At 55.4% G+C, this 23,775-nt stretch overlaps 1 protein-coding gene across 2 annotated transcripts in view; it reads left to right on the top strand.

Moving 5' to 3' along the window:
- LOC144723636 (spectrin beta chain, non-erythrocytic 1-like) overlaps positions 1-23,775 on the top strand; it is a 155,197-nt gene that overhangs the window by 107,197 nt on the left and 24,225 nt on the right. For both annotated transcript variants that reach the window (XM_078602519.1, XM_078602520.1), the window contains 18 exons: positions 1,003-1,427; positions 2,427-2,593; positions 3,173-3,451; positions 5,158-5,295; positions 7,347-7,467; positions 8,793-8,891; positions 10,814-10,912; positions 11,546-11,764; positions 11,978-12,196; positions 12,336-12,538; positions 13,845-13,935; positions 14,590-14,736; positions 15,472-15,735; positions 17,098-17,322; positions 18,855-18,944; positions 20,135-20,413; positions 22,058-22,188; positions 23,470-23,674. In XM_078602519.1, coding sequence (XP_078458645.1) covers positions 1,003-1,427; positions 2,427-2,593; positions 3,173-3,451; positions 5,158-5,295; positions 7,347-7,467; positions 8,793-8,891; positions 10,814-10,912; positions 11,546-11,764; positions 11,978-12,196; positions 12,336-12,538; positions 13,845-13,935; positions 14,590-14,736; positions 15,472-15,735; positions 17,098-17,322; positions 18,855-18,944; positions 20,135-20,413; positions 22,058-22,188; positions 23,470-23,674 — 3,401 coding nt within the window. The remainder of the gene's footprint in view (positions 1-1,002; positions 1,428-2,426; positions 2,594-3,172; positions 3,452-5,157; positions 5,296-7,346; positions 7,468-8,792; positions 8,892-10,813; positions 10,913-11,545; positions 11,765-11,977; positions 12,197-12,335; positions 12,539-13,844; positions 13,936-14,589; positions 14,737-15,471; positions 15,736-17,097; positions 17,323-18,854; positions 18,945-20,134; positions 20,414-22,057; positions 22,189-23,469; positions 23,675-23,775) is intronic.

Here is a 23,775-nt window from a genome sequence, read left to right as displayed (position 1 = left end):
TATTAATTATTTTTTTTTTACCTACGTGACTTTACCGAAAAAAACCTAAGAATATGAATCCTTGCAGTCACGAAAGCTTCAAATCTAGAAGCAATCCATACACTCGACGTTTCGGGCATTGGTTCTTCAGGCATGTGCTATGATAAAGGGATGACTATGGCATCGAGCCACTTCTCCTTCTCGTCGATCCACAGCTTGTAGGCGTCCGCATCGCTGTGTGATAGATGATGTGTGTGTGTGTTGAGTTTTGTTGTAAAGATGTATCAAGTGAAAAACTCACTTTTGAGGGATGAAATGTTCACTCAATGAAGGCAAAGAAAGAGCAAATAAAAACGTTTTTTAAAAACAACAGTTTTATTAACAACTTCGTTTAACTCACGGTCGAGAAGTTCGTCAATGTCGCCTAAGACACGCGGCGCCTGCTTTTTGTGCGAGCCGATTCCACAGTTTAGGGACCGAGGCAGTTTTGACCTACACAAAAATATATATATATATAAGGGTCCATACAAAAGGTTAATTGCTTTATAAAAGCCAATTTAATTATTAATTGATGCAGATTTTGATACAGGCATGCATTGTCACCGGATCTGAGTACGTGTGCAAAATTTGGGATTCATTGGACAACAGGAAGTGGATTAAATTTCTATTACCAGTTTGACCACGACACAAGAATCAAGTTAAGTAAAACCTTTGAAAAATGAAGTTTGCAGAGATAAATTCAGGAGCTCTGTGTAAACATATCTTCCCTCCATCTTTTCCTCGCCTACCTCCCTCCCTCCCTCCAATCCCTCAACTCCCTCCCTCCACACCCCCCCTCACTCCCACCAATCTCTCCACTCCCTCCCTCTCTTCCTCGCCTCCCTCCCTCCAATTCCTCAACTCCCTCCCTCCGTCGCCTCGCTCCCTCCCTCCACACCCCCCCTCCCACTCCCTCCAATCCCTCCACTCCCTCCCTCCACCCCCCCGCCACTCCCTCCAATCCCTCCACTCCCTCCCGCGCAGCGTACAAGCCGTGCGACCCGCAGATCATCCTGGAGCGCGTGGGCCACCTCGAGTTCTGCTACGGGGAGCTGGCGGCGCTGGCGGCGGAGCGGCGCGCCCGCCTCGAGGACTCGCGCCGCCTCTGGCAGCACCTGTGGGAGCTGGAGGAGGACGAGGCGTGGATGCGTGAGCAGGAGCCGGCGCTCGCCTCCGCCGAGGTGGGGCGCGACCTCACGTCCACGCTGCGGCTGGCGGCGGCGCAGCGCGCCCTCGAGGACGAGATGAGCGGGCGACGCGCACGCTTGTCGCTCACCGTGGCCGGCGGGGAGGAGCTGGCGCGCCAGGGACACCCGGGCGCCGACCGCATCCGTGCGCGCTCCGCCGAGGTGCAGGCGCAGTGGGCGCGCCTCGAGGACCTCGCCAGGCTGCGGCGCGAGCGGCTGCAGGTGCGGGGGGGGGGGGTGGTGGGGGCCGTGGGGGCTGTGTCTTCATACGAGTGTTGGTGGTGGATCGGAGGGGGAGTGGCAGTGTGTGTTACGTGTGTGTGTTAATACGTGTGTGTGTACTAATACGTGTGTGTGTGTGTTGATACGTGTGTGTGTGTTAATACGTGCGTGTGTTAATATGTGTGTGTGTATTAATACGTGTATGTGTGTGTTAATATGTGTGTGTATTAATACGTGTGTGTGTATGAATACGTGTGTGTGTGTGAATACGTGTGTATGTGTGTGAATGTGTGTGTGTATGTGTGTGTGTATGTGTGTGTGTCTGTGTGTGTGTGTCTGTGCGTGTGGGGAGCGGTGGTGTAGTGGTTAGCACGCTGCGCTATGAACCTGGCGACCCGGGTTCGATTCCCGCTCACGGCCAACACCAGTGACGATTATCTGAACCGGTCCTGGGCCTACCCTAGGTCGACTCAGCCTTAAATGAGTACCCGGTGTGTAAACATCGCCACTGGGGAGACAAAGGCGGTCGGGCGTGGTGCTGGCCACCCACCCCCTCGTGTACCGTTCCGGCCTTCATAGGTGCTCGCTAACAGCACTTGCCCCTACAGTCTGTTAAGGCTATACGGGGGACCTTTGTCTTTTTGTCTGTGTGTGTGTGTGTCTGTGTGTGTGTCTGTGTGTGTGTCTGTGTGTGTGTCTGTGTGTGTGTGTGTCTGTCTGTGTCTGTCTGTGTCTGTCTGTGTCTGTGTGTGTGTGTCTGTGTGTGTGTGTGTGTCTGTGTGTGTGTGTGTCTGTGTGTGTGTGTCTGTATTAATACGTGTGTGTGTATTAATACGTGTGTGTGTGTGTCTGTGTGTGTGTGTCTGTGTGTGTCTGTGTCTGTGTGTCTGTGTGTCTGTGTGTCTGTGTGTCTGTCTGTGTGTGTATGTGTATGTGTGTGTATGTGTGTGTGTGTGTATTAATACGTGTCTGTGTGTGCACGTGGCTCACGCGCCGCAGGAGGCGCTGGCGCTCTACCAGTTCCAGGCGGACGCCGACGACATGGAGGCGTGGATCGCCGAGGTGTTCCGCCTCGTGTCGAGCGACGAGGTGGGCACGGACGAGTACTCGACGCAGGCGCTCGTCAAGAAGCACCGCGACGTCACCGAGGAGATCGCGCAGCACCGGTAGGGGCTGCGCACAGTACGCGCAGCACACACAGTACACACAGCACGCACAGCCACACGACCAGCGCACGAGGGGGTGTTGTGGCGAGCACGACGGCCGGCCGCCTTTGTCTCCCCGGCGTCGACCCTTACGTACCCGGCACCAAGTTGCAAAATTTTTAAGGTCGAGTCGACCTAGGGGAGGTCCGCGACAGGGTTCAGATATTTGTCAGTGATTGTTGGCCGTGAGCGGGAATCGAATCGCCACCGCTCCCGAAGGCGCAAACGCACGCACCCTCGCACGCACGCACCCTCGCATGCACGCCCCCTCGCACGCACGCACGCACCCTCGCACGCACCCTCGCACGCACGCTCCACAGGTGCGCACACCGCACGGCGGTCGCTTGAGGAGGTCTCGGACGTAGCTCTGCCGCTCTCCTGAGAGACCCGCATGCGCACCGCGGCTCGTGACCGTGACGCCGACAGCGCGGTCGGGAAAGAATTCTCTGTAAAACGCGAACAAAGCACACGCACCACCACCACCACCGCTCCCCACGGTTGACGACGCGCGGTTTGTCGCCCCCCCCCCCGACCCTCCAGGTCGGCGCTGGACGGCCTCTACGAGATGACGCAGTCGCTGCCGGCCGAGGCGGCCAACTCCCCGGAGATCCGCGACCGCCTGGAGACGATCGAGGGCGAGTACCGCGACCTCGTGGAGCTGGCGCTCGTGCGCAAGCAGCGGCTGCAGGACGCGCTGGCGCTCTACACCATGTACAGCGAGGCGGACGCCTGCGAGCTGTGGATCGACGAGAAGGAGAAGTGGCTTGACGCCATAGTCATCCCCGAGCGCCTGGAGGACCTGGAGGTGGTGCAGCACAGGTGCGGTCGAGGGCTCGTCGCGGGGGAGGGGATGCTGGCGGGAGTGAGATGTTCTCTCTCTCGCCTGGTATGCCGGAGGTTCGATCCCTGACGCCTTTTTTATACAGTAAAAGCTTGGATTGCGAGTAACTTGGTCTGCGAGTGTTTTGCAAGACGAGCAAATTTTTAAAAATAAATATTAATTTGATAAACGAGCGAGGTCTTGAAATACGAGTAGTACGTGTATACGCTTTGTGTGCCGAGCGTCACGTGATCACAACTGATATACGAGTGCTTTGATATACGAGTGCTTTGGATTAAAAACACGTTTCCGGAACGAATTATGCTCGCAATCCAAGGTTTTACTGTATTTGGAGTTTGCATGTTTTCTCTCTCTCTCTCCCCGTGGTCGCGTGGATTTTTCTCCGGTTGTTCCATGTGCATTTAGAATCATGCGTTTAGAGTATTTGGCTGCTATGAATTCCCACGCGATAAGCCACTTAGCTGAGCTATCATTCGTGATAGCCAGGTCGCTACATAGCTTAGTGGGCTTTAACCACCTGGTAAGTAAATTCAGTTTATTTTAGAGGAGCCACTTTCCTCGTTTCACCCCTGGGATCTTGGGTGCACCGGGGTTTGCTTAACCCTTTCACAGTCGGGGTCCCCGTCTGTTGTGGCGAACCTTGCGATGCCCTCCGGTGGTGACCGGTCCCGATGTTACGCGTGAGCGAGCTATGAATGTGGGTGTGGTTTGCAGGCCAAGCACGCGGTATGTCTGTTGCTGCCATCTAGTGGCAAAATCTGGAACATTATGATTACAAGGACTCGTCTACCAACGAACATTTGACTTATGAAACTTTCAGGGATACGAACAAACCTCTCCGTATGTCCAGTTGCCTGTTCGAATCGAGAGTCGTAAGTTCAACCGCCGCACAGTGGATGGCGGCGGTGGCATCTACATCTGCAGAACGTAAGAACCAGTGGCATCTACAGGAGATTATACAACTTTTAAAGTACATGCTGTAGAAGATGTTTGGAAAAGACAGGAGTAAAGTTGGACTTACGAACAAATCGACTTACGAACAGACCTCTGGCACCTAACCCGTTCATAAGTAGAGGAGTCCCTGTACTGCAAATAGGGACCACGGGTCAAAATACTACAAATTTACACTGGCCGAGTTCATAGGTGGCTGACTGCTGCGTGACGTACAGTCGGAAAGCACGTGGCCGTGAAGGGGTTCAGGGATTTGTCCCCGCGAGGATGCCCCGGGACTCATTGGTGCTGCCCTGGCTGACACGGCTGTCACTGGGCATCATTGTCATCCCTGTTGTTGGAAATATATTTAAAGTGTAATTCTTTTCAGCCTCCATGGTATGAACAAGTTGCATTCTCCAACTCCAATTCACTCTATTTCGCTGGCCTTAACATGTGCTTACAATCATTCGCCCGGGACATTGCCTGTCATGTATTTTTCCTCTTAAGGCGTTATTGACGAACGTGTTGACTCTCATAACAATTGAGCAACGTGGCGGAGAAAGGTGGGTGCACGTCACGCCGCATGCTCGACTTCAACAAATTATCGTCATACGTCCGTTGTGCTGGTAATAACAACGGCGCTGTGGTTCGAGCACCGTCGGGGTGAAAGGTCGCGGAGTCTGGATGCCGGTTGGCCGTCGACTCAGCCCGTCATCCCTCCGTTTGGCGTCCCCTGTCCGCCGACGCGCAGGTTCGATAGCTTGGAGCCGGAGATGAACGGGCAAGCGTCGCGCGTGGCCACGGTAAACGACATCGCTCAGCAGCTCGCCAACACGGGTCACCCGAGCGAGGGCGACGTCCGCCAACGCCAGGACAACCTCAACAAGCGGTGAGCAACGAGCGGCTGCCCCCCGGATGAGCCGGGTCACCGAATTTTCCCGGGAGGCTCAACTCGGGCGCGTAGGGAGCTGCTGGAGCCTTCCTCTGTCGGCCCCGCCCACTTTTAAATATCCCCCCGCCCACTCAGCCACTAGCCCCACCCACTTCAAATAGCCCCCCCCCCCCACTCAACCACTAGCCCCACTCACTCCACATAGCCCACTCAGCCACTAGCCCCACTCACTCCACATAGCCCACCCCCACTCAGCCACTAGCCCCACTCACTCCACATAGCCCACTCCCACTCAGCCACTAGCCCCACTCACTCCACATAGCCCACCCCCACTCAGCCACTAGCCCCACTCACTCCACATAGCCCACTCAGCCACTAGCCCCACTCACTCCACATAGCCCACTCAGCCACTAGCCCCACTCACTCCACATAGCCCACTCCCACTCAGCCACTAGCCCCACTCACTCCACATAGCCCACTCAGCCACTAGCCCCACTCACTCCACATAGCCCACTCCCACTCAGCCACTAGCCCCACTCACTCCACATAGCCCACTCCCACTCAGCCACTAGCCCAACTCACTCCACATAGCCCACCCCCACTCAGCCACTAGCCCCACTCACTCCACATAGCCCACTCCCACTCAGCCACTAGCCCCACTCGCTCCACATAGCCCACCCCCACTCAGCCACTAGCCCCACTCACTCCACATAGCCCACTCAGCCACTAGCCCCACTCACTCCACATAGCCCACTCAGCCACTAGCCCCACTCACTCCACATAGCCCACTCAGCCACTAGCCCCACTCACTCCACATAGCCCACCCCCACTCAGCCACTAGCCCCACTCACTCCATATAGCCCACTCAGCCACTAGCCCCACTCACTCCACATAGCCCACTCAGCCACTAGCCCCACTCACTCCACATAGCCCACTCCCACTCAGCCACTAGCCCCACTCACTCCACATAGCCCACTCAGCCACTAGCCCGACTCACTCCACATAGCCCACTCAGCCACTAGCCCCACTCACTCCACATAGCCCACCCCCACTCAGCCACTAGCCCCACTCACTCCACATAGCCCACTCAGCCACTAGCCCCACTCACTCCACATAGCCCACTCAGCCACTAGCCCCACTCACTCCACATAGCCCACTCCCACTCAGCCACTAGCCCCACTCACTCCACATAGCCCACTCAGCCACTAGCCCCACTCACTCCACATAGCCCACTCCCACTCAGCCACTAGCCCCACTCACTTTACATAGCCCACCCCCACTCAGCCACTAGCCCCACTCACTCCACATAGCCCACTCCCACTCAGCCACTAGCCCCACTCACTCCACATAGCTCACTCCCACTCAGCCACTAGCCCCACTCACTCCACATAGCCCACCCCCACTCAGCCACTAGCCCCACTCACTCCACATAGCCCACCCCCACTCAGCCACTAGCCCGACTCACTCCACATAGCCCACCCACTCAGCCACTAGCCCCACCCACTCAGCCACTAGCCCCTCCCACTCAGCCACTAGCCCCATCCACTCAGCCACTAGCCCCGCCCACTCAGCCACTAGCCCCACCCACGCAGTAAGTGGCCGCCTCGCTCTTTCTAACGTTGGCTCATGCTCTTTTTTGTAAATCCCTATTTTTGCATCGATCCAAACCCTCGTTCCTCCGGAGTTAATAAAATGAGTACCAATTGTGTGAAGCCAATAGTGGTTGTCCTATGGAAAAACTGATCCCTGTCATAGCAATGGGGAATTTGCACCACGGCTCAGAGCCACCAATGGAGATGAGAAATGCCTAATGGGGTGACCGATATGTAAAAAAAAAAATTAATTTGCATGAAACTCGATTTCTCGGTGGTAAATAAAATCCACCGATCAGTGTCTTCGTCCAGCCCCTACGAATCTCAAAAACATCTGCCGTCTCAATTAGCTCTTCAACGATGAAAACTTTTTCCCAAAAAAACTCTCTTTCCCTCCGGGCTGCGGTTTATTTTTCTTCCATTGGACGCGTTGCGGCACGGCGTGTCGCACCGCAGGTGGGCGCTCTTCCGCGAGCTGGTGGAGAGGAAGAAGGGCGGTCTCTACTCGGTGCTCAGCATCCAGAATTACTTCTTCGAAGTGACCGAGACGATGGCCTGGATCCGTGAGAAGACCAAGGTTTGTCCTCCGATCCCACGAATGAGCGATCGAGTGAACGAGCGAGCGAGTGAATGTCCGCCCACGGCTCAAATGGGATAACCGCACAACCCGACGGTTTCCCTCTACTTCGTCGTGTGGCCGATGTTGGCGTAGAGCAACGACTGAGCGAGATGAATTGCGTCAGGGGCGGTGGCGTCGCTGTGGGTGATGCCTCCGTTGTTTCACGTTGCACAATGCCGGATTCGTTTTTAGTTGCCCATTTGCCCATCATCGAGTAACGGCACGTGCCATGGTTTGTGCGGATGCGGTTACTTCACACCAGGTACAGCCCAACAGGCGACGGGTAATAATAGACAGTCAGTCACTTACCACCTGGCACGGGCTGATAAGTTACTCTTATATTTTGATTTCATTTGAAAATATTACAAATTCAAATCCTGCTCATAGCTCTTCATCCCTCCAGGGACGATACAATTAGTACCACTTTCATGGGATGTCGAGTGGTTATGCCATCGGAGTGACTGGCTCCCGCCATAGGAATACGGAGTTGCTGTCAGTTTCTCAGAGCGACCGATGGACATAAAGTGCCATCCCATGCACATTTTGAGCAGGGAAGAGATGACTTTGACTCGATTGAGCCTGAATCTTTTTCAAAATGTGACACAAATGTTCCTCGGAGTAAAGTTCACACCTGTGGCAAAGGTCAGCCCAGAAGGCTCGCCGTCTCATCAGATCTCGGCCACTAAGTAGGCTTGAGCCCTGGATAGCGTCCCCATGGGCTAACGCCGTGCTTCAAAGGCGACAGAGGCTGCTGTGGGGGGGCCTACGTTGTAGGCAGCAGAGAGCAGTTCGTAAAAAAATGCATTGTTGCACTGCACTTCAACGCTCCCACACCTACGCTTTCGCCGACCCGCAACTGATGAGCGCGGTGAAGTACGGTCAAGTATTCCCCCATGGGGATGCCCTCGCCCAACGGTGGATTAACGCCAGGCGCCGTACACGTGCAACGCACGCGTCAAAACGAGCGCTGATTCTTGCGCGCGATCGACTCGAGCGCGCAGCCCCGCACGCCGAGCTCGCTCCGTTGGGAGCCGATCTCGAGCCGATCTCGAGCATGTCTCCATCGCGGCACCGTCCGATCGGCCGTCGGATCGTCGTGAACCCAGGGGGCCTAACCTCGGGGGAAGCCTCCTTTCTGCGACGCATTTGGAGCGCGGTGGATGGTGTGGGCGGTGCCTTCATTCCCCGCGCGTTCCTGACGAGGACGATGATGATGATGATTGGCCGACGACCGACTCGGCAGTGGCTTAGAATCCGACTGCGTGCTTCGTTTGGGCCCCCAGGTGATCGAGCTGACCGCCGAGCCGGGCAGCGACCTCGCGGGGGTCATGGCCCTGCAGCGCAAGCTCACGGGGATGGAGCGCGACCTCGCCGCCATCCAGGTGCGACGGGGGGGGGGGGGCAGGGGGAGTTGGGGGAAAGGCGGGGGGAGTTGGGGGGGGTGTCAGGGGGAGTTGGGGGGGGCAGGAGGAGTAGGGGGGGGCAGGGGGAGTTGGGGGGGGGGCAGGGGGAGTTGGGGGGGGGCAGGGGTGGTTGGGGGGGGCAGGAGGAGTAGGGGGGTGCAGGAGGAGTTGGGTGGGGGCAGAGGGAGTTGGGGGGGGGCAGGGGTGGTTGGGGGGGGCAGGAGGAGTTGGGGGGGGCAGGGGGAGTAGTGGGGGGGGGCAGGGGTAGTTGGGGGGGGAAGTAGGAGGGAGTTGGGGGAAGGCGGGGGGAGTTGGGGGGGGGCCGGGGGAGTTGGGGGGGGCAGGAGGAGTTGGGGGGGGCAGGGGGAGTTGGGGGGAGGGGCAGGAGGAGTTGGGGGGGAGGCAGAGGGAGTTGGGGGGGGGGGCAGGGGTGTTTGGGGGGGAAGGCGGGGGGAGTTGGGGGAAGGCGGGGGGTGTTGGGGGGGGCAGGGGGAGTTGGGGGGGAGAGATGTGATCTACCTCGCCTGGTATGCAGGAGATCGGGGGTTCGATCCCCACCGTTGTCTATTCGGAGTTTGCGTGTCTCTCTCCCCGTGGTCGCGTGGCTTTTTCTCCGGGTCCTCCGGTTGTTCCCTCCACATTTTGAATCAACGTCACGCGTTCAGAGTATTTGGCTGCTATGAATTCACCACGCGATGAGCCACTTCATTGAACTATCATTTGTGGTGGCCAGGTCGCTTCCTGGTAAAATAAAAAATAGTTCAGTTTAGGGGCTTTCAAAGAGGAATGTTGGGTTTGGCCTCTTAGTAATGATCTTTGTAACGGTCTCTGGCTAAATTTGTGTCATCAAACCCCCCCCCCCCCCCGTATTGCCCGACACAAGAGTTTCACAGCGCTCCGATTATTATTGCTTAAGTTCACTCGCCGGGTGAGTTGGGGAATGCATTCTGAAAGTCATATTCAGCAGTGAGATACAATGGCAAATTCGTACCTTAATTGTTGAATGTGGTCGTGAGAAGCTTGTTCAAACTCCTTTGCATCACTTGATAATTTTAATTTGGTTTGGCTATATGTCAGGTGGTGGAGGGTCTGCTGACACAAATTTGGGCAGATCATTAAGTGGCCAAACCAAAGCAAGTTTTGAATCGTAATATCATCAGCTGTGAAAACCTGCGTGGTTATTCGTGTCTTTGTCAGTGGTAGTCATTTTAAGTGCAACAGTTGGATCACCATCGTTTTATCAGTAAAGCAATCATCATCATCATAGATTGTCGGAATCTGATGAGCTATGAAGCTTTTTTTCACAGATGTCCAGGATGTCACCACTATCATTATCAAAGCAGTAGTAGTAGCTGTCGTAGTGTCAAGAGTAGCAGTCGCATCATTATAATCATCGTCATCAGTGATAGCACAGCTAACAGCAGTAGCGACAGTAACAGCAAACGTATCACAATGTAGAATCAACACTGACATCGTCATCAGCAGCAACACTGACAGCATCACACCATCATGCACGTCATCTGCAGTAACATCGGCATCAACTCCGATTCGCACGGCTGGCTATCCACGATGCGAAAGAAGTTTGACGTAGATTCCTACGGAAAGGTTGGGAACCTCTGCTCCTTTACTATGAACGAATTCAAGAAATTAAACTGAACTGGCAAACAAAGGGGTTAATGCTCGTAAGGTCTACAATTAAAAATGCATCCTGTGGCTTGAGTTGCTTCTCAGGCAATATGTATTTACTTTTTTATTTCACTGCGGTTATTATTGCAACTGTAATCATCAGTCATCATCGTCAACAGCAGCCGTTCCATCACCATCAGTACCACCATCATCGTTATCAATGACTCCACCACCATCGTCGGTGTGATTCACGCCGCCACGTTGACGCTCGACAGGCGAAGATGGGCGAGCTGCAGACGGAGTCGGAGCGACTCATTGTGGAGCACCCGGAGCAGGCGGACGCCATCCGCCAGCGCCTCAACGACAACCTGGAGGTGGGAGGCGTGGCCAGGCCGCTGGGCCTCTCACCTGACGCCTGTCCCACTCACCTACCCCTGGCCACTCGCAACACGCACTGGCCCCCCCTCACCACAAAGCACGTACCGCAGTCGTATTTTCCTGCATTCTGTAGTTTGCACAAATTGCATCGAGTCAAATTCATGCGACAGCGCGGCTACCCCGCTGGCTACGACACCGGCGGTCGTTGCCCAACCTTAACTTTGACCCTTAACCCCGACCTCTACCCCGACCCTGCTCAGTTCAGTTCCGTGGTGTCGCTTGATCCCCCCGTGGTGTGTGCAAGATGCGTCTATTCAGGCTTGCCTTCCCATCACGTGAAAAAAATTTAAAGGGAAAAAATAAGTTTATTTGCCTTTTATTTATTTGAATGACTACTTACCTTCCCTATGCCGTTTGTTTTGCGCGGTTGCAATTCACTCCGCTCAGTCGGTGTCAGCCGCTGAGGTCTCGACGGTGTCTCTTTTCTCATTCCTGTTTGCCCCGTGTGCCCCCGCTCCCGGTACCGCTCCAATTCCACAGCGACGCGCACCGGTGCCCACCCCACCGAGGGCGACGTTCGCACGCAAAAAACAAACGTTGACCACCCCCCTTCCACCGCGCGCTTGCAGGTGTGGGACGAGCTGCAGCGCACGCTGCACTCGCGCGAGGCCTCGCTGGGCGAGACGAGCAAGCTGCAGCAGTTCCTGCAGGCGCTCGACGACTTCCAGGCGTGGCTGTCACGCACGCAGATGGCCATCGCCAGCGACGAGCCGCCCTCCAGCCTGCCCGAGGCCGAGATGCAGCTGGCGCAGCTCGAGGGCCTGCGCAACGAGATCGACAACAACCAGGTGCGGTGCACGCGCCCCCACTGCTCCCCCCCCCAGCAGCCAGGTGACAGCACCCAAATTACATTTCTGCTCAGAATCTCCAACGGGACAGGCAGCACCGCCGGTCATCGCTCGATAACCTCGTGCTTAGCGACCTCGTGTCCCTGACGACCTCTCTCCCCCCTCCTCCTCCCCTCCCCTCCCTCCCTCCCTGTCACGGCTGCGTGAGTGCAGGAGGAGTTCCAGCGGGTGAGGGACATGGGCGCGCTGCTCACGCAAGACCCAAGCGACCCGCAGCACGGGCAGCTGCAGGAGCAGCTGCAGTCCCTCGACGCCGGCTGGGACGACGTCCAGGCGCTGTGGGAGAGCCGCCACCGGCAGCTCACGCAGGCGCACGGCTTCCAGACGTTCCTGCGCGACGCCAAGCAGACCGAGGTGTTCCTCACCAACCAGGTGAGCGGCCGCCGCCGATTTCGTCGCGGGAGATGTGCCTTGAGATGGAGAGCGTCCAAGATCGGTGTTTGCATGCGATGACCCGTGTACTCGTTCCCTTCTCTCTCTCTCGCGACGCGACGCGGCGCTCCGCGCGCAGGAGTACGCGCTGAGCCACGCGGAGATGCCACAGACGCTGGAGGGCGCCGAGGCGGCCATCAAGAAGCACGACAACTTCATGAACAGCATGGACGCCAACGACGAGCGCATCCACGGCGTCACCGAGCTGGGCGCTCGCCTCGTCGGTGACGGCAACGTCAACGCGGACAAGGTCTCCGACAAGGTGGACACCATCCAGGAATGGTACGGAGCCCGCACGCACGCACGGCTGCCTGCCTGCGCGGGTGTGGGTGTGTGTGCATGGAGGAGGCTCGTGAAGGACGCGATTGGACAGTTGGAGTCAGTCGGCCTTCAACAACAACAGAGGGCAGAGGAGCGATGCTCGCAACAACGAGCGAAGCGTCAGGCGGCTAAAATACCGCAAGCTGGCACGGTAGGGGGGCACAGCTGGTGCATCTGCCAGTCGTCTCAGTCAGCCAACCCATGGCACCTGGGTCTGTCCCGTGACCTCCTGTCAGCGAGCCTTCGGCACTTCACATGACCTCAAAGTGCACCTGGCCTGGCACAGGCGCCGTGGTGACGTCACCGTCACTTCGTGGCGAATGGCGAGTATTGATAATGGTGTTGGTGTGCAGTTTGTAAATAGCGTGGTGCTGGCCACCCACCGCCTTGTGTACAGGCCTTCATAGGCGCTCGCTAACAGCACTTGGCCCAGCAGCCTGCTCAGGCTATCGGAGGTTACAGCTTGTCTTCGTTGCCTTATGCATCCTGGTGGGGAGCAGGAGTGCAGTGATTAGCGCACTGTGCGACAAGCTTCGCGATTTGGGTTTGATTTGTGCTCGCGGCCAACATCAGTGGCGAATATGTGATTGACCGTTGGCGCATATTTATCACTGTATGACATTAATATTCACGACACGACAATTATCGCGATATGAGTTTTCCATAAGTTCACAATTGCGTTTCACATTTCTATTGCATGGGTTTCTGTGCTTTGCTCTACTTCTGTACCAAACATGTTGCCCAAAACTGTCCTTCAACTGCAGTCCCATTCAACATGTTGCTGCGAAGCACCGGTGGCATGTTGTTGGTAGTAGCTACCATATCACTTTAGATATTGCAACTATTGCGATATTTCGTAAATATTTGCCCGGAATTTTTGTAATTTTATTTTAAATATCAAAGAACGAGCGATCATTGTGATTGTAGGGACAGCACACGTGGCGTCTCTTACTCCAAGAAATGTAATTAGAAACTATGTAATTATTAACGATGATTACATTCGCCGTGAAAATAATCGCGACGCCCTCAATTACTGTAGACGACGTTTACATCGGCATTCATTGAATGGACAATGCCGCCGACTTGCTCACCGCATCGCCTGCCCCGGGGGACAGATTCTCCGAGACACCGGCTCGAAACCTGACGCCACCATCACCTGATCCGAGGTCCCGAATGACTCTTGACGACAACGACGACGGTAGTGATGATGATGATGAGATCACCATTGACGATTGATGTCTGATGAATGCCCGGCGTTGGTTCTCAGGGCGAGGAGGAACCGCGAGGTGGCTGGCGACGTCCTGGTGAGGCTCAAGGACAACAGGGACCTCCAGAAGTTCCTTCAGGAGTGCCGCGAGGTGAGATTTGGGCAGGAGAAGCCACTTGTTTGCTAACTCGCTCGCTCGCTCACTCGCTCATTTACTCTTCCACTATCCCACCCAACCAACTCACTCACAAACCTACTCACTCAAGGAGTCACCCATTCACTCACATCACCCACTCTCCCACCCACTCACCTACTCACCCACCCACTCACTCACTCATCCACCCACGCACTCACTCACTCAATCACGCACTGACGTACTCACCCATTCACCTATTCACTCACATTGTCCACTCACCCACTCACTCACCCACTCATCCACTCACCCACGTACTCACCCACTCACCTACTCACTCACCCACTCGCTCACATTGTCCACTCACCCACTCACTCACCCACTCACCTACTCACTCACCCACTCGCTCACATTGTCCACTCACCCACTCACTCACCCACTCATCCACTCACGCCCTTACTCACCCACTCACTTACTCACTCACCCACTCACTCACATCCCCTACTCACTCACTCACATCGCCCACTCACCCACTCACTCACATCCCCTACTCACTCACTCACATCACCCACTCACCTACTCTTCCACTCGCCTCCTCTTCCCCCCCGCCTCCGACCCACTCGCCCACTCACCCCGCTGCTCCGGTGTGCGTGTGCTTGGTCGTCGCCACAGCTGACGTGCTGGGTGAACGAGAAGATGCTGACGGCGCAGGACACGTCGTACGACGAGGCCAGGAACCTCCACTCCAAGTGGCTCAAGCACCAGGCCTTCATGGCTGAGCTGGCCTCCAACAAGGAGTGGCTGGAGAAGATCAAGAAGGTTCGTGCGCTGCGTGGCGCTCGTCCGTGTGTGCTCGCGAGCGTGCGTTCACCTGTGTGCGAGCAGTAGTGTTTGTGCTGGGGGGGGGGGGGTGGCACGTGCCCTCCCAATGATCCCATCGAAATCCCTAATGTCGATCGAATTATTGGGGTTTATTAGTAATAAAGCTGCATTTTGCGACCCCCACTGCCACTGTGTAGCATGTTATTACGTGCTAGGGACTCTATGAGATGATAGGACAATAGTCTGAGTCCATAATTAGCAATAAGTAACGGCAAAGCAGTTATAAGTGACTCACAGAATTGTGCGCAGTTGCGTATGCAGTACACAACTTCCCTGAAGGCATTCACCTTCAGCGAGCGCGATGACGATCACACCACGCGGTTCTAATTCGACCCTCGATCGATGGCTGCGCCATCGCCGCACACACGCGTCGAATAAAAAGCAAGGGACAAGTCCTTACTTACTAACAACTCCTCTGTCATTTTTCATTACTGGAGGGATTTCCCCCCCCCCACCTGAAAATCCTGGCTCCGTCATTGAGTGGCGGCGAATATTTGAACCGGTCCCAGGCCTCCCCTAGGTCGTCTCAGCCTCAAATGCGTACCTGGTGCGGTGCGTGAACATCGCTTGCTGGGGAGACGAAAGGCGGCTGCGCGTCGTGGTGTTGGCTCGCTCTCGTTAATCCCGGAGGATGCGCTCTCTCCCTCCGTCCCTGTCTCCCCCGCGCGGCAGGACGGCGAAGCGCTGGTGACGGAGAAGCCCGAGACGGAGCCCGTCGTGCGCCGGGAGCTCGCCGAGCTGCAGCGGCTGTGGCGTGAGCTCGAGTCGACCACGCAGGCCAAGGCGCAGCGCCTCTTCGACGCCAACAAGGCGGAGCTGTTCACGCAGAGCTGCGCCGACCTCGACAAGTGGATCGGCGAGCTCGAGTCGCACACGCAGTCGGACGAGTACGGGAAGGACCTCACGGGCGTCAACATCCTGCTCAAGAAGCACCAGGTGGATGCGGGCGTCGCGGTGAATGCGTGGGGGCGAGGTGGGGGCTAGGGACTCGGTAAGGCCGCCCCCCCCACCCTCTCCCCACCCCGTCGGCCGAGGTTTTGGTTCGGAATCCAGGCGGCCGATGGGATTGTGAAGCTGGTTCCCAAGTACGTATGTATGTTGAACTTCTCTCGCACCGTACGTAGCCAACTCTGCTAATCGGAGGTGCTGGGGAAGGGCAACAAGTGTAGTGGGTGAGTTAATGATGGTCTCAGTCCATTCTGCAATGGATTTGCAATGCTTTTTTTCGAAGTTAGTTCCTCGGCCGATACATGTTTACGCTCGGCATCCAGTCCGTTTCACCGCAGAAATAAATTAAAGTAACTTTTTATTCCATCGGCCTATAGACATTTCCGGGGCAACATTTGTTGCTCTTGAGAACCAGTGTCCGTTTTACCTCGGGGGTCTCTTAATTCTTGGGGTGCCGATAATGGGACCCCAAGTCGATGAAATAAAAACGTGCTATTTTCAAACGCTTACTTCAACGTCGCTTAACCTGGCTAACTTGGTGACCTCACGCGGCTGTGGGAGGCTGCGTCCACGCCGTCCCGCCCGGCGCGCGCGGGCATAGCGGTGAAGCTTTCACTCCTCCTGCGAGTAATTCTCGCGGTGTCCGATTTCGCCACGTGACTGAACCACCGTGAAGCGGAGAGAAATCGATCGCCGTCCTCAAAACGTACGGGTCCGGCTTTGTGAGGTAGCGCCTGCTAGAGGGCTTCCTCTGCAAGTTGCTTCAGCAGCCTGCGATCCTCCCGATCAAGTTAAGTCAAGGTGCACTCTTAATTTTTTTGCTTAAGTTTACTTTATTTGTTTACACGGATTGCACGGGAGATCCACGGTGCTGCGTCAGCGCAGCAGGAGTAGCAACAACAAAACAGAAACGTCAATATTGTCACGGAGCGAGTACAGCAGGGTCCTTAAGGAATATTGCACAGCCAGCAAACCAGGAGGCCAGTGCGGTAGAGACCGGCAACCCGGGGTCCATTCCTGGCCACGGGCACGAACATCAGCGGCCAGTGATATTTGAACCCGACGCTAGACCACTCCACACTTCTTTTTCCTTTCTTTCTTTCCCAACCCGCACTGACCAGAATGGTGAAGTATGGCCAAACAACCGGGCACACTTTATTCGACCTAGGGTGAGAACTCGAGTGACCCACCGGGACGAGTCTCATTTACGAGGGGTGTGACCTCGGCTCGATGACGGGGAACGGAGGAAGAAGACCCGAGCCGGGTCGGCTTTGGGGCGGGGGGGAGAAACCGCGACGCTCGATCTGACCGCGTGCGGTGGGGTGCGCGTCGTTCCGGGCCTCGCGGCAGATGATCGAGAACCAGATGGAGGTGCGCAAGCGCGAGGTGGAGGAGCTGCAGACGCAGGCGTCGGCGCTGCGCCAGGAGGGCCAGGGCTCCGACGAAGCGGACGGCCTGGAGCGCGTGGTGGTGGTGAGGCTCCACCAGGTCATGAACCCCCTGCAGCAGAGGAAGGGCAAGCTGCTCGCATCCAAGGAGGTCCACCAGTTCAACCGCGACCTGGAGGACGAGATTGTGAGTGGGTTCACGGTTCGAAATGAAATGCTTTCAGAACGCGAATTTGATATGTGAAGCGACGAATGTGTTAGGGGACGCATTTTTTAAATATATATATATAACGTGGACGCGGATTGGATGTAACGCGATCGAGTGAACGGAACTTCGTCGCGCAAGTATGATTAAGCAGTTGTACGGTTGCCTCGGCGTAGAATCACACAAGGCGGGATGCTGCTGGATGCTTCTAGACGCTACCCACACGCCCTCCGTCTTTGTTCAGCCTCGTACCCATCTCACGCGTTATCGCGGACTGTGCTTTACCCTATATAATATATTATTTATTATTACGCCATTTTTCCAAAACGCAATGCTCTTCAGGAACTCAGCTACTGCTTTATAGGAGAACAGACTGTATGTGCTTTTCGATCATCGATATCATCATCATCATCGTCAGCAATGATCTATCCACTGCTTGATGAAGGTCTCCCCTCAAAATTACATTGTTAGATTGCCAGGCGAGGTGGTGGACACATCTGTTCCAGCAAAACAGATGCACGGATGCTAGACTATGCAGAGGTGAAGCAACGGTGCCCAACGCTCCCGCGTCGCCAATGACGACCGTACGGCGCTGAAGAGCCGTAATCATCGCACCCCCCCCCCCCCCCGACCGTCGTCCGGCTGTCGCCGTCTCTCGCAGCCGCGCGGCGCGACGGCCCTCCTCGCCGCCGCTGCACGCGAGCCGATTTCAGTTCCCCACCCGCAAGGGTGGACGTCCGCTTGCGCGCGTTCCCCCCCTGCGGCTCTCACCCCGCCGGTGGTCTCCACTGCCAGCAGTCGTCCCTTCTAGCGACTTCCAGTCCGCGTGGCTCATGCAGAGTTGGATGTCTTGCAAAGGGTTTCTACTTGGTGTTGGGACATTTGAACAACTCCTGTTGTATTGCTAGAAAGGGTACACATCTATTATTATCTTTCATACTGTGATACTGACAAAAAGGTCCCATGATGTAGCTGCTCACCCGAGCTATAAATGCTCTGATAGTGCATTGCCCTCGTGCTGTTCGCCTTTTGGCGTTCTCTGGCCTGACTCTGGTGGTGAGACTAGGCCATAAAGAAGGCTGTCTCTGGTGTAGGACAATCCGTTTCGAAGGCAACACGTATATTATCAGAGCATGTTTGTTTGCATGTTCACCACAAGTGCGTGTGGTGAATGCAGACTTGATGCCTTGGAAAGTGCATCGATTTAGTGCGTGAACATCTTAACAGCTGTTGTATTGCTAGAAAGGGTAAAACCTATTCTTATTTTTCAGACTTCTAGTCCGTTTACTTTCCTTCACAAGCAATTCGATGTCTGTGATTTTGCCTGTGTTCTCTGAGCCACGTCTTCCTCACTCTTCCTGTCTCTCCACTATAATTCTCTCTCTCTCTCCAAGCTCCTCGCCTGACTAGCGAGCCCCGGGCGCTTCGTTTTGGGCCTAGCGCGGGCGTTGTTCTGGCGAAGGTTTTTTATCGCAACGTTTCCCCCTTCGTCTTTCGCCCTCGCCCCGTCGCAGCTCTGGATAGATGATCACATGCCCCTGGCTTCGTCGACCGACCACGGGCACAACCTCCAGACCGTGCAGCTGCTCATGAAGAAAAACCAGGTAACGCGTGACATCGATAGCGCACACCAAGCATCCTCCCTACACGATGGGGAGGTTTGGAATCAGGGCCTGCTTGAAGTGGCACAGGTGTGTCAGAGGTTCAGAGCGCTAAGCTTGGCAGTGGTGAAGTCCTGGGTTTGAATCCAGGCCCGTGATTAAACTAAGTTCTCAAGTGCAGTGAGTTGATGGTCTCAGCCTGGTCACCAATGACTCTATGGCAATTTTTTTTATTATGCACTTCCATTTGGCTCAATTCCAGCTCGGGAAAAGTAAATATTGCTTTGACATGCGACGGACGGTACTTTTCACGTGCAGAGCAGGTGGGAAAGTCCTGCCCTCTATTGGCTGGATCAGAGCATCACTTGAAGGGATTTCAGAGGTAGCTCTGTGATATCCACTTCCGTGGGCCGTTCTCTCACACGAAGGGGATGCACCGTTCGCGATGGACTCTCCGGCTCGTGAAGACGCGATGCCGATAACGCGATGGAGATAAAACTCTGGTGGGGGGGGGGGGGGACGATAAAGGCGACATATTGACTGTTCACCTAGCCCACTGGACTGTACCAGGTTAAGATTAATTGTTGAGGTCACAGTTCACATGCGTAAATGGAACCCACGATATCCCCCCCCCGCCTTGTGTTTTGGCGTTCACGTTCGTAGCAGCGTGGTGGCCTAGATCTGGTTCCTGTCGCTATTGTGCGCTCTCTGCGATGACTCGCGCGCTCACAATCGCGTGACTCCTTCATCCCCCACCCACGAAGGAGGTAGCTGCCCCCTCTCTTGGGGCACTGCACCTCCGATTAGCGCGGTTGGCTACGTACGTTACGAAATAAATTCCCTGTACATACATAAATCTGTATGTATGTTGAACTTCTTTCGCACCGTATTGTATGTATATATCTTGAAGAAGTTCAACATACATAGTTCTGCATGTATGTATGTTGAACCTCTTTCGCACCGTACGTAGCCAACCTCGCTAATCGGAGGTGCGGGGAAGGACAACAAACTAAACTAACGCAGCTAAGTTCCGTCCAGTGCCTCCAGGACAAGGGGACGCCAGCTCACTGCCGCGTCAGATCCTCTGACAGGTATCTCCTCGATGGGTCGGCGGGGGGGGGGGGTGGAGACATCGCAGCGGCGTACCTGACCACGTGTATACCCCCCCCATCGTTGCCGTCGGTACGCGCCAGACCCTGCAGAAGGAGATGCAGGGCCACGAGCCGTGGGTGCACGACGTGTGCGAGCGCGGGGAGCGGCTGGCGGCAGACGGCGGCCCCGACGCGGCCGAGGTGCGCGAGCGCATCGGCACGCTGCGCGACCTCTGGGCCAGGCTGGCGACGGAGGCCGAGCGGCGGCAGGGCCGCCTGCAGGAGGCCCTGCAGGCGCAGCAGTACTACTTCGACGCGGCCGAGGCGGAGGCGTGGATGAGCGAGCAGGAGCTGTACATGATGGGCGACGAGAAGGCCAAGGTGAGGACGGGGAGAGATTTGGCAGTTTTTTTTTTTTTAACCCCCAAGGTCAAATGTTTCATTGAGTTGGGGCAGCTTATAGGGGCTGGATCACAATGGCCGTGTCAGTGGTGCCGTCAAGAGCCTCTGTTGCAATCCTGATGTCCGCCTGCGTGGTGAGGTTAAAGCAGCTGTATCGGGGTGGAGCGAGTTAATTATAATAATAGCTTCACACACACCGCAGTGATGTCACTGCAGTGTCTGTGCCGGGTTTGCTGCAAAGCGACACTTTGTGGAGTTACAAAAGGCCAATTATAGGAGGTCACATGCCATACCTAAGCATTATGGGTAGTTAAGTCTCCCCATCAAAAGGCAACAGGACAGGTCCATGTAACATGTGAGGAGTGCCGAAAGCTCATTGACTGCACATCACAGGAGAGACCCAGGTGCTATGGGTTAAGTGGTGACGAGCTACTAAATAGATACACCCCGGTAGTTGTGGAAAGACAGAAATTGTCATATCCACAACTCCTACTCTCCGCCATAGCAATTATGATCGTGATAATCTGAGCTTGTAATGCACCGCCGCTCGCAACATTCGTAGAGAGAGACCGACTCAGAGGAGCGAGGAGGAACCGCGGACAAGCGGGAAGGCAGCCACGCGCTGAGGATCTGGCGTCAACAATTCCCCAAGCTCTGTGGTCCTCTGTATATAGAGGTGTTATCGGCCAATTAATGATACTAAGGAGTTGAGGATATCAGCCCAGGTATGGTTGACTATACATGCGACAATGCAACGATTGAACAATGTAAATGCATTATTTTGCTCACAGTAGACGTATCAGATCGTGTGTGGTAGAACCTGCCATTTTACAGATGCGTCACGTGACCCCACCACTACCAGACACTACTACATTCACCACAATGTCACGTTAAAAATATATACTTTTAAATTGAATCGCAAACACGAATCGTGGCATTTCATCAATTATGCGGAGGGGGCCAATGCCTTCTTTACATGCCTTGCAATCACAAAAATCCCACGCTAAATGGTAACATTGTATTTTTCAGCTAATTTGGTTCTGTAAAGTATGTAAGTGTGGTTTAAAATCCTCAGCCTGCGTGGCAAGGGGAGTCCCTCATCCAGCAGATTGACACGATGGATATTCATGCGCATGTGTTTATATCTTTTGTGTGTTTAGGGTATTTAACTGCTATGAATTTCAACTTGATAAGCCACTTTGTTGAGCGATCATTTGTGGCCAGGTCACTTCTGAAAAAGAGCTACAGGGTCTCCTCTATTTACGAACGAGTTAGGTTCCAGAGGTCTGTTTGTAAGTCCATTTGATCGTAAGTCCAAATTTATTCCTGTCGATTCCAAACATGTTAGATGGCATGGACACTAAGGTGTATAATCTCCTGTAGATGCCACTAGTTCTTCATGTTCTACAGACATAGATGCCACCACCACTATCTATTGCGTGGCGGTTGAACTGTTGCTCAGTTGCCCTTACCTGGTGGAATAAAAATGGTTTAGTTTTAACATCTTGCCACCGTAACGTGCGGTTGAGCACCTGAGGGAGGGTGTCTTCCCGATGCCTCTGGCTAGGAGATGGCTCACGTGCCGGGGCCGTCGTCCGCGCGGTGCCTCGTGTGAGAGAGCAGGACGAGCAGAGCGCCGTGGCCATGCTCAAGAAGCACCAGAACCTGGAGCAGGCCGTAGAGGACTACGCAGAGAACGTGCACCAGCTGTCGGAGATCTCGCGGAGACTCATCTCCGACGGGCACCCCGAGAGGTAGGAGTTGGCGGGTGGGGGGAGGGAGGGGGTGGGGGGCACAAGCCTGGCACGCCACCCACCAAGACGGTGTCGACAACTCGTTTCACAATCTCACGGAGCATTGCATTGTGGGTAACGCAATCGATAAACACTTCCCGTCAAGGAGCATAAACAGTCACATAAACTCCGGTAATCTTTGCAGCAGTAGCGGCTTTTGGCTCGCCATCGCTGCATCGCCCGCTTTCAGATGCACTTCTGCGGCCGTCTGGAACGATATTAGGAAGCCACTGGAGCAACGCAGTTTTAAATCTAGATTGAAAAAACTGATTTACGTGTTTAGTTTGTTGTCCTTCCCCTGCACCTCCGATTAGCACGTGTAGCGATATAGATTTGGTGACAGCAGCATAGCGTTGGTTGCTGGCAGGGAAGGGGATCTGCAGCTACAGCAGCTCTGGCTGACAGAAGGTCACGTGATAGACCAGAGAGGGATCTAGGGGAAGGGTCACAGAAGGGGCACATCGAGAACCTGCTAGTAGGTTCCAGAAGGGGGCGTGGCAGGGGGCGGAGCCAGCAGGCCACGCTGGCAGTATAAGAGGGGCTCTGGGAGGGGACCTCAGGGCTCTAGTGTGGAGTGGGGGGATCCCATCGTGCTGCTGCTGGAGTCTTCACCTTCTCGGTGTCACCAGTCAGGCAGTTTGCCAGCTGTCCTAACTGGGAACCGTAGTTACCAAGTGTGAACTGTTAAGGCCGTGTTAATAAACAGAGTGCCTCCTACTCTTAGTGTCTCTACACATGCATGACGATGTACGGTGCGAAAGAAGTTCAACATACATACCCGGCCACCTCAGCATTGAACGCAGGGGTGCAGTGGCATCGCCGCTCGGTGCCAATGGATAATTATTTATTTAAATATTTCCCGTGCAGCCTTAACGGGCTGTTGGGGAAAGTGTTGTTAGCGAGTAGCACCTATGAAGGCCAGCACGGCACACGAGGGGGTGGGTGGCCAGCACCACGCCTGGTCGCCTTTGCCTCCACACACAGCAGCAGGTACTCATTTGAGGCTGAGTCGACCTAGGGGAGGCCCAGGACCGGTTAAGATATTCTTCAATGGTGTTGGCCATGAGCGGGAATCACACTCGGGGCCGGCACACCACCGCCATTTATTCATGCACACACACACGCAATTGCACGTGGGATCCGGTGAGACAATTGATGTTTCTCCGCTCGAATAATCGACGCGCCCTTTGACGACGCGACCCTCCCGTCGCCCCCCCCTCCCTCCGGCGTCGGCGCGGCCAGCGAGCGAATCGGGCTGCGGCAGTCGCAAGTGGACCGGCTGTACGCGGGCCTCAAGGACCTGGCGGAAGAGCGGCGCGGCCGCCTGGAGGAGTGGCAGAAGCTGTTTGTGCTCAACCGCGAGGTGGATGACCTGGAGCAGTGGATCGCCGAGCGCGAGGTGGTGGCCGGCTCGCACGAGCTCGGCCAGGACTACGACCACGTGACGGTGAGGCTCGCCCGCCGCTCCGCCATCGCGCGCGAAGGCAAAGATCACCCGTATAGCTTTAGCAGACTTTTGCGGCAAGTGCTGTTCGAGAGCACCCATGG

This window comes from Lampetra planeri, chromosome 18 (genome assembly GCF_965212315.1).
Source record: "Lampetra planeri chromosome 18, kcLamPlan1.2.h2, whole genome shotgun sequence".
In the NCBI taxonomy this organism is placed as follows: Eukaryota; Metazoa; Chordata; class Hyperoartia; order Petromyzontiformes; family Petromyzontidae; genus Lampetra; species Lampetra planeri.
This window is presented reverse-complemented; position numbering and strand designations above follow the sequence as displayed.